Consider the following 10,656-nt stretch of genomic DNA (forward strand, 5'->3'; position numbering starts at 1 on the left):
TCTCTCAGGGTCTCCAGGCTCCTGCGACACACAGTTAAACCAATCGGTGTTTTCAAATGTGTTCATCTATGAGTGTGTGTGTGTGGGTGTGTTTGTGTGTGTGTGTGTGTGTGGGTGTGTGTTCTGGCTATGCATGGAAATAACATATATTTCACCCCGGGCCTAAATTATGGACTTAACATTCTTGCGGCTTTGCAAATATTTTTAATTAATCTAATTTGGTTGGGATAACATTTGTGTGCAATCAGGAGGGGATGTTGCGAAGGTCGTGTGCCAGAGAAGTGTTTGAAGATAATTGGAGCCAGGGCGGTCGTGTGAGTGTGTGAGTGTGTGTGTGTGTGTGTGTGTGTGGGACGGCTGGAGGGAGGGATGGGAGACAGGGAGGTTAAGGAGGAGAGGTGTCCAGAGAGCAGGAGGGATATGCAGAGAGGAGTATGGAAATGTATAGAAAATGTGATCTTAAACAAGAAAAGTGGATTGAGAATTGAGAACTTTTTTTTTACGCTGAAGGTGTGTGATGTCAAATAAAACAAAAGTAGCAGAATCAAGGTTGGTAGCATAAGGTTCATTTAAAAACTAAATGTCTTTCAGAAGATTCAAGGAATTTGTCTGTCCGTGCGGTGCCTGCTGCGAGTAATATCACATATGATTTTGGTTTTAAGGTGGTGTCGTGCATCAGGTGGAAACACAAGTGAAAATCATTTTCTTAAAACGTGAGGGGCATTCCTGCCAGCCAATCTGCACGTGCAACATGTTATTCCATATAGTGCCCAGCAGCCCGCTCCGAGCGTATATGGTAGCCTACTGTTCACGCTGCGAGTCTTATATTAACGTGTCAGGCCGGGTCAGGTCTGGCATTGATTTAGTGATAATTTGCAGGTAGCGGGTCGGTGCTGAGCTCTGCAGGTGAGCGGCTGGAAAGAAAGACTTTTTTTTTTCACTCCACTGACCTATGTGAATATAAGATGGAAAATGTGTGTGTGTTAACATGTGGCTTATTACTTTGTTAATGCACCTGAAACTCATCACTACAGAAAATACTCAAATGTCTAGGTGTTTTTCACGGTACTGCAATTCCTCTGAATACGTCCAGCTGTAGTTGTTGTTTTTTGTTGAGTTCTCACCCTGAACCTGGATGACTCTCTGCAGCGACTGGACGGCGTTCTCACAGGGCTTCTGGTCCAACACGGACTGGGACAGAGGCTCCACCTGGGAGAGGGCAGGGTCAGGGTTATAGGATGGAACATACTGTGTATCTCTACAGACACACACACACATACTGTAGGTTAACACACACACGTCTCACCTCCATGCCCAGCAAGGCGCTGACGCAGGCTTCAGAGGCGTCACAGATGGCTTTGAGGTCATGCCCCCCCTCCAGAGCCAGGACCACCCGACCCCCGGCCAGAGACATCAGCTGACGTGTGAGAAAGCCAAAACCTGGACAACAACACACACATACACATACACACTTTGAGTGGTTCCTTCATTGTTTGTGAAAAGTTCTCAACATTGAGGTGATTGAGGTTGCCATCATGAGTTCTGAGCTCTTCCTGACTTATAGATACCATTCACTTCCATTCAGGTCAATATTTATTATAAACAGATCTTTGCAGATTTAGAGAAGAAAACAATAAAAGAAGAAGTTCCTGACAACAAACATTTTCTCAAATCAGTGCACAAATTACCGTAAGCCTAAGTTCTGTATGAAGTTGCACTGAAGAATTTTTGTTTCAATTAAAACATCACAAGAGGCCAAAATGTGCCATCTACACTTCTATTTACCTGAAAACAGATTTTCAACTGTGAGGTGCGATTAGGCTTTATGATTTTTTTAATGATTTTTTTTTTTATGAATTTAAACTTTCTATTAACGCAATCCTGCTTTATGTCCCTACATTGAAAATATGGATATTATAAGGAAATGCAGGACAACTTCTAGCTCTAAACAGAAGTGAACTTAAGACCTTTTTCGATCACATCTCTACAGTTGCCCCCTTGTTCGAAACCAAGCCCATATTCAATCACGACTATAATTTAGGTCTTAACTAAACATCTGCTAAGTTTTGTGACTGCATCTTGAACGGTTGTGACGCTTCTGCGGTGACAAAATCTCTCCGCAGAGATATAAACACATGGCAGGGTTCTGAAAACCTCCCCTGTGGTAGTTCCCGCTACAGTAGGTGTCCATGGACACACACAGAGACCCACAATGTGAAAACAATATCCACATCGCTGTCTCGGCTGGTAATAGAAAACAACAGTTCATATGAGGCAGAGGTCATTCTAAGACTTTCTCCAGAGAAATTATTATCAGAGTGTCTGCCGTTGTCTGTGTTGTCGGGGTTGATTGAGGCTTACACTTTGCTGTGACTTTGTAGCCTCCCAGTGACGACAAATGTCCTTCGACGGCATCAAAGCCAGCGGACACCAGCACCACATCAGGGGAGAACTCGTGGGCGATGGGCATCACCACAGCTCTGAGGGGGAACAGAGGAAACAACACGCTGTCAAACAAACGCTCTATCCTACATTACGTCCATTCAAGCCCTGTGGCCTGGCTGAAACAAGATAGTACATTCAAGAAATCATGTTTTCAACAGGTGTTCATAGTTTGTGCAAGAAATGCAAACTTGGAACAGTGCATACTATATTGTAATGTGAGAGAGGAAGTCATTGAGGGATTAATTTAACATCAGACCAGACGGAAAAATAATAGTTATTGAAAAGAACAAACTTGGTTTCTGTTTTAAAAAACATCACAGGGTTGATTGATTTGCAACTGGAACGCTTTTACAGTGAAATCCCTTTTTTTCTGGATTGTTAACTGCAAACATTTACTTCATTGCAAACTCCATCCATTTAAAAAGGATGAAAGATAAATTATCAAAGGCCTTGTGCAAAGCGCTTGATCTCTGTTCTCGATCCACTCCTGGGTAGCGGCCAACTGTAGAAGGTGGGGTAGCTCCCAGGTGTGAATGTGTGCAACTGTTTAAATGTGAAGCAGAGCACTGCTAAAAAAAAAACCTTCCTGGGTATATATATTAAAAAACGGTCAGAGCAAAGCAAATTTAGGGAAAGTGGAGAAAAATGTCTGTATTTGAGAGTGACACGAACAGATAAGAATGGGACCCTTGACATATCTGGACTGAGACGCCCTCATACTGACTGCTCTGCTCAGGGGAGACCACTTTCCTCTCCTCTACGCTCTCCTCCTCACTTCCTCTCGTCTCCCGCTGCCAGTTATTTAGCAAGAGCGCACGGCCCATGCCGCGTTTGATTCTCTCTCTCTCCTTCTCCCTCTCTCAGCGGCAGTTCAAAGGCGTTTGTGTGCGTCTGGTTCCTATTAGGAGCTCGTCCCTCTTCTCACGTCACTGACAGCCAGCCATCTGGGATCCATTGGGCCTAATTACGCCGCCTTTGGATTCCCTAACAATGCACCCCCCACTTCTTCTCCTCTCTTCTGCTCTCCTCGTAGTTTGTCATTCGTCAGTAGCCACCTTAAAAAAACCTATGAAAATATGTGCATGCATGTACATATATATCTAATGCACCAGGCAAAATGTATAAATGACTAAAAACGTCCTTTAGTGTGTGCTGTGCTACTGGTGATTAGACTGACCTTAAAATCTGACCATCATCTAAACGGTCCACACATGCTATGTCATGACACTTAATCTCAACGCAGCTGAACTTTCTCTTTATTGAACGAGAGTCCCACCGCCACTTCTCAACCACATTATTTCCCCTGTCACTAACACACACACCCAAAAACAGAGACACGCATCATCGACGACTGCCAGTTTTCTGTTCCATCATGAACAGAAAACACATAGTCTGGAACATCCCACCGTGTAAATCATGTTTTCAAATTGAATTAAAGTGCTGGCACCAGGCTCGATGCTTAATTGCATAAACATGGATTCTTGATGCATAAAATGTTGCCTGTAAAGCGTGTTATGCATTTATTTGCACCAGTGAATCCACAGAATGATGGAAAAATCCCTCCTGCGATGTATTTTGCTTTTCAAAAATGTTTTTTGCTGCACTTTTGCAAAATGACCTTTTTCATATCATTGTGGAATTTGGTGCTTTAATTAGATAGTTGATACTGGAAGTAAATGACACGCAACAAGGGTCTTCGGGCGGATATGGGCCCCGGACATCACAGCTACTTGGTATGTGCCTCAAACCACTGGACCACCGGGACACTCCTCCTCCTCAGTGCTTTGATACAGGGCAAAGTTTCTCGGGCAAACACACAATACGGTACAGTTCTGCAGTGCGGTCGACTGAGGAAGTTTTACACATGAAAACACTTGCCTTTTCCCAAACTGGATAGAAAATACCAAAACCAGACGCCTGCTCAGGAAAAAGACCAGTTGTTTCTTAATTAGCATCCGAAGCTCCAGTAAACACTGGACTTAGTGTTTCCGAGCCTCTCTATTGGCTCTTCGGGTTTTCTTTACCAGTATGGGTTAGCTCATTAGCATCTTTCCTTTGACGAGGGGCCCACCCACTGAGTCGGCTGCATGCAGAACTGTACAGAGCTCACATAATGTTTAATTATCTGGTGGCGAGCCGGTGTTGCTGACAGAGTTTGTTACCGTGTAGAGCGGAACCAAAGTATATTCATTCAGGAAAAATTAAATAAAAACTGTGGTGAGAGCAAAGGTTAGGTTTTGTTTTTAGCACAACAATAAACGGAAAGCTGTGGCTTAAGGACGTATCTATGTTTTGAACACTGACAGCAGTTTTACTAAGAAAATGAAGTTATGAAATCTGTTCCAGATCCTACAGGTAATCCGTCATGGAGAAGGAGATCCAACATTGCATTGTAATTGTATGATAATACACTCTAAAGTCTGTCTCCCACACAGGTGTTGCATCCCACTGGACTTCAACCAGGAGGAGAAAAAATAATGGCTCATTGTACTCGTCCTGGCACACACTCTTCTAATTCCTGTTCCTCATGAATATAATATGCTTTCTGCCTTTTCCTGACCTGGCTGGTTCTGCTCTTCTGTCATTGTGTGGATCTGGTGCTTTCATTGGCTTAACTAGCTCACCACAGTTTGGTACAGTGCAGCATACCTCAGGAGATGTTCATTTTACCACTTATTATTTTATTTAATCTGGTGTTGAATGTCATTGTTCATCATATTAGTTTAAAAGTATCCTTATTACCTTATTATCTTATTACTTGACTAAAAGTCTTTTGTCTTAGTCAACTAAAAAGTTTTAGTTTTTTTTAGTCAGTGAATATTTGGGCATCGACCATCAGATTGTATGAACATTTGAGTCATTCTAGTCTCGCTAAAATATAACTTTGTTTATTTCTCCTAAGTTCTGTTTTTGTTATGGTTAACTTTAACTTAATTAAGATAAGTAAGTTACTCAGAGTCCTGACTGTGCTCATTGTGTATGTAAGGGAACTGGATTGTTAAAAATAAAACTAGAGTCTAAAAATAATTTATCACCAGTTTGAGTCAACGAAAAATAAATAAATGTATTGGTATATTTAATTATATATATACATATATATATATATATATATATATATATTATGCTTTTGGTAAATGTTTGAAAGAAAGTGATGTGTAAGTATATGTCATTTGTAGCAAAAATGGGCTTGAACCTGCAGACACAAGAACAGACCAAGCACATTTAAGAAATAAATATGAATGGGCTGATAAAGGCATGTTTATTTACCTGAATGCAGCCAGGTACTCCGCATCACCCATGGGAGGGTTCAGACCCCCCGTCCATCCTACGTTCACATTGAAGCCCTCGCCTGCACCTGCACCCACCTGGATGAAGGGAGAGATGAAGGGAGAGATGAAGGGAGAGAGAAAAGGGGGGAGCGGGACCAAGAGAGAAAAAAGTCTCTGTGAATGTCTAGAAAAGTTAACTAGTCCCAGTGGAAGTTGAGAAACTGCGTAAGGATGATATATTTGTGTCAAATGTTCACAAAATAAGCACGGCCTGTTTCAAAACATTGCATTGCACCAATCGAGGAAAAGAGGCTGAATCTCTTTAAGGCAACACCAGGGAGTGATTACGATTCCTAAATGAAAGACGGATGGCTATTAATTCAACACCCCTGTCCCTCCATTTTGATTTTGATACAATTTGTCAAATAGGCGTATAAATCAGTCCGAGCCACAACAGAGCTACAACCATTTAGGATTCCCCAGCTTTAGGTTATAGCCATACTGAGAAATATTTCACTTTTGGAAATTGCTGCCTGATCTTGTAAAACGCTTTATTTATATTTTATTTGTATATAACTCGACTGTATACCATGTGTTCTGTATGTACATTTAGTTGGTTCGGTGTGTATGTCATGACAAATAAAACCTAAATACTACTCCACATTACTCATTTAGATTTGATGAGGTACTGTAAATGATTTTAGTGGATTTTATTTGCTCTATTGAGATTGACGTGTACTCCCAAAATGCCAGGCAGAGTGGATGAGGGTTAAGTTTGACCTCACATATTTGGGGCAGAGAGTGAACTGAGGCCCGGGTCTTGGAATGAAGGTTTAAAAGATTCCTGCTTTTCCCTTTGTAGTCCTGCTAGCAGCCATTTAGCCATTCTCAAAGCCCTTCACCATCAGTCAATGTGTCAGTTAGAGAGCAGAATGAGGAGCTTGATTGACACAGTCTTGGCAACAAGGCGTGGTAATTTCCTTTGTGTGTGTGCATAAATATGTGTGTATGGGTGTGAGAGGATGTTTGAAAGAATTCTGATGAGCATCGCAGAGCGTCTGTCTCCATTCTTCTCTCAGTGGACGGGATGTTCACAGGGCAAACTAAAAACACATGAGGCCTCCTGTCCTTTGCCAACTGGTAATGTACCCGCATGGACGCGCCCGTGCACGCCGACACACACACACACTCACACACAATTCCTGCCTTTGCTCCAAGTCTCTTGCACTCTTCTCTATCCTCTTTCTCTCTTTCATGTTTCAAGAGTTGCTGGACTGGATTAGTCCGTCGCTGGTTTCTGTGTGGTACTGTGTGCTCTCTGTTATGGCTATGACATCACACCCCTACCCCATGGTGTGTTATATACCTACACGGGGGACAGCTAGACTCCAGAGGTTTACCACACTGCTCAACAGAGGCTGAGGGGCCACTTAAGGCGAAGCCACATCCAAGTCAGCAGAGCGTTTTATGTACCGTCCCTCATCGGGGGATTTTATGGGAAAACATTGACTATTTTATCCTCATTATTGTGGGGGAGGATGGGAGAATGAGAGGAGGGGATGTGGGGGATAGAATGGGTTGTGAATGCCACCGTGGGTTGGGGTCAATTCATCTGACTAGGGATAGTCATCACACTTGGTTTCTGGTAAGACCGCAGGCAGAATTCATAGGCATCTCAATTTCCTGTATGCAAACATTGGCATGCAATCCGACTGTACACATCCTGTTGTGAACTTCTTACATCCAAAGCTCTGAAGTTTCTGCAATAAACTCCAACAGGGGAAATAAACCTGCTGCACACACAATCAAAGTGTGACGGGGCTTACGACGCAAATTCACTGGATAAACATATTTGTAGCTTTTGGAAAATGCATGTTGAAGTCAAACATTGCAGGAATCACAGGCAGCAAATGCAACAAGTTTATTTGAGCTATTTATTTTAAGATGGAAAAACACTAAAAAGAAACACTTAAAGACATTTTCCAAGTAAACTTGAAGAAAGCACTTTGTTTTAAGATTTAATAGAAAGATCGCATTGCTAAGATTCCAGTGGTCAGTTAAGTTAGTTTTTACCGTATCACAAGAACCTCGGTTTAACACCTTAATCCACAGCAGGATAACATACATGCTAACCTGTCCCATTTCCCCTCTGCACTGCAAATTATCCATCAATATGACCAAATTGACGATATAATTGAGGCTTAACATCATGCAGATTATTCCTGGATTTATTATGACAATCATTCTTCCTGTTTTGACATACAGCATATTCTAATACACAAAGCTCTTGAGCTTCCTAATGTCCCTCTGGAATCAAATAATTAGCCAACATATCCGTGCCCACATATCTTCACATGGGTGGTATTATCATGAAGTGAAATATATTCTCACGAGTCAGAGTGAAGGAATCCTCTGGACGAGGAGAACCTGCGTTGTGTTTCTCATGTGTTACTCTTTTGTTCTTTTGTTTTCACAAGGTACACACAAACACACACAAACACCAGGCAGTTACCATGACAGCACAAACAAAGCACAACAACACAACACCGCTGTGAAGGACAACTTACCTCACTGGGATGTCCACTACCAGGAAAGAAGTTGCCGTTGTCATAGCGATGGAGGGAGATGTACAGCACGCTCGGGTCATTATAGAAAGCCTCCTGGGTGCCGTTGCCATGGTGAACGTCCTGGACAATGATTGGATGACAGGTTAGGAAGTTGCGGTGGACATTTAAAACTTCAATTGATATTTTTGTAATGAAGATTTGAGCATATCATATTTTAGGATGTGTAAACATTGAAAATGTTCTTTTTTCGAAAGGCGTAATGTCATCAAATATGGAACGAAGCAGAACATCATAAGGAAGAAAATGTTGTGAATCTTGGAAATAACCACACATGATTACATATATTGACTTTACAAAGCTCTGGAATTAGAATTTCAGTTTCAAGGTTATGGAGGAAGTTTCAAAGCTTGGACCTATCTGGGAAAGCCATTATGGATTCACATATTTGTTCAAAACAACTAAATGATCACAACTCACAAAGGGGAGAAGAGGATAGTCCACTCTCTAATAATGAAGTATACATCAAAACACATAACCCATAATCCAGAGCAGGGTCTGTAAAAACCTGGAAAGCTTTATCTTGTCAAAGGGAAATGTGTTTAATTCTTAGAAGCATTTTTGATGAAGCAGGTAGTAATTAATGTTGATGCATTAATCTGTCACAGAGCACAGTGTGTGTAATGACATGGGACAGGCTCATATACACACACATGGCGAGCAGAGAGGACCACCTGGCTGCGGATCAATATCTGCATATGTGTGTTTGTGTGTGTTTTTATATGACTGTGTGTGTTCATATGTGTGTGTGTGTCTACTCTAAGTATACATGACAGTTCAGATCTGACATGGAGAGCAGAGAAAACTTTGACTTATTAAAATAAATGATTAATAGAAATGCTACTGTAGGGGGCTGCTCTGCTTCTGGGACCGTGTTTGTTTGCCGTGATACATTTGTGTGCATGTGTGTTCTTCGTCTGTTTATTCCTATCCATGTGGGGACCAGTGATGCCGTTCATGCGGTGAGTCCTTACCCAGTCCACGATGAGGATCTTGCTGACGTGGAGTTTGTGTTGAAGCTGCTTGGCAGCGATGGCCACGGAGTTGAAGAAACAAAAGCCCCTGTGGACAAACAGACCAGGGAAGAGAGGAGGCCACATGTTTTTATCAGGACATCTTCAGCAAATTAATATCATACAAACACCACATGGAACTTAGGAACCTCTAAGTCTACAGTCACGTGGCGTCACATGGTGGCTATTCAGTCCAGCAGTGAATAGAAAATATATTTAATCAAGTACCATACTTAAGTACTGTTTTGACATACCTGTACTTTACATGAGTATGTCAATGTTATGCTTCTTTGAACCAAATTTGGTCAACAATACTACCCGTTAATACCTTACATTACATTAATATCAAATATGTATTTATTTGAGATAAAATCAGGATAGTATAATATAATAAGAGTAAATATAGCTGATAATAGTTCTGTACTTCTTTAATTAGTTTAAAACTTTTACCTGTAAGGGAGGATTTTAACACCGTAGTATTTCTACTTTTACATATGTAAAGGATCTAGGTACTATTTCCACTTCTGACTGACAGTTGCTGCAAATATGGGTGAAATGGATATTTCATTTCAAGGTGACTTCTACTTTATTTCCCACTGCTGACAAACAAACTGTATTTCTCATGTCAATAACATTATGCCGAGTCTATAATTGTACCTCCGAGAAATGCAGAATTCACATATTTTCTGACGGATAGAAAACTGAGCTTATCATAAAATTCCCTTCTTATTCCAGATGATAGCATAGTGTGAATTGCTGGCAGGACGTTTCAGAGAAATGCACTGACAACTTGGCGCAGCGGTTCCCTCAACACTCGCTGTCTATAGTATAGGTATGCAAAAAAAAGTGTTGATGTATGAAAAACAATGGAGGAATGTTGGAAGTGGCAGTGTCAGCATGGGTCGTAAACTTTGCCTTTGTTTGTGTGTGTGTGTGTGTGCGTGGACGGTATATCATATAGGCTCTCCAAATCTGCTCATCAAGAAAAGTCATTATCATCCCATAAATAACCAGTGACAAGCACTGCTGAGCACACACACGGTCCCAGCTGTGGTTACTTGGCTAATGCCTCCTATCAAAGACTGACACAAATCTATGCACACAAAAACACACACGTACAGTGCACGCACACACACATGCACGGCCTCTTTGCTCTGCTTTGCTCTGTGTCTTGAAAGCTTAAAAGAACCCGAGTGGAGGAGGTGGATCGCCTCGGGCATCAGTCAGGTAGCACACATCACACACACACACACACACACACACACACACACACACACACACACACACACACACACACACACACAC

At 41.7% G+C, this 10,656-nt stretch overlaps 1 protein-coding gene across 1 annotated transcript in view; it reads right to left on the reverse strand.

Moving 5' to 3' along the window:
- Positions 1-1,041: 1,041 nt before the first annotated feature.
- LOC104950042 (histone deacetylase 7-like) overlaps positions 1,042-10,656 on the reverse strand; it is a 232,818-nt gene continuing 223,203 nt past the window's right edge. The window contains exons 18-23 of the mRNA XM_010776482.1: positions 9,313-9,400; positions 8,282-8,401; positions 5,713-5,810; positions 2,362-2,480; positions 1,307-1,440; positions 1,042-1,209 (exon numbers count right to left, since the gene is read on the reverse strand). Of these exons, the coding sequence (XP_010774784.1) occupies positions 1,042-1,209; positions 1,307-1,440; positions 2,362-2,480; positions 5,713-5,810; positions 8,282-8,401; positions 9,313-9,400 (727 nt within the window). The remainder of the gene's footprint in view (positions 1,210-1,306; positions 1,441-2,361; positions 2,481-5,712; positions 5,811-8,281; positions 8,402-9,312; positions 9,401-10,656) is intronic.

Source organism: Notothenia coriiceps, unplaced genomic scaffold (assembly GCF_000735185.1).
Source record: "Notothenia coriiceps isolate Sejong01 unplaced genomic scaffold, NC01 NC01_scaffold00017067, whole genome shotgun sequence".
Classification (NCBI taxonomy): domain Eukaryota; kingdom Metazoa; phylum Chordata; class Actinopteri; order Perciformes; family Nototheniidae; genus Notothenia; species Notothenia coriiceps.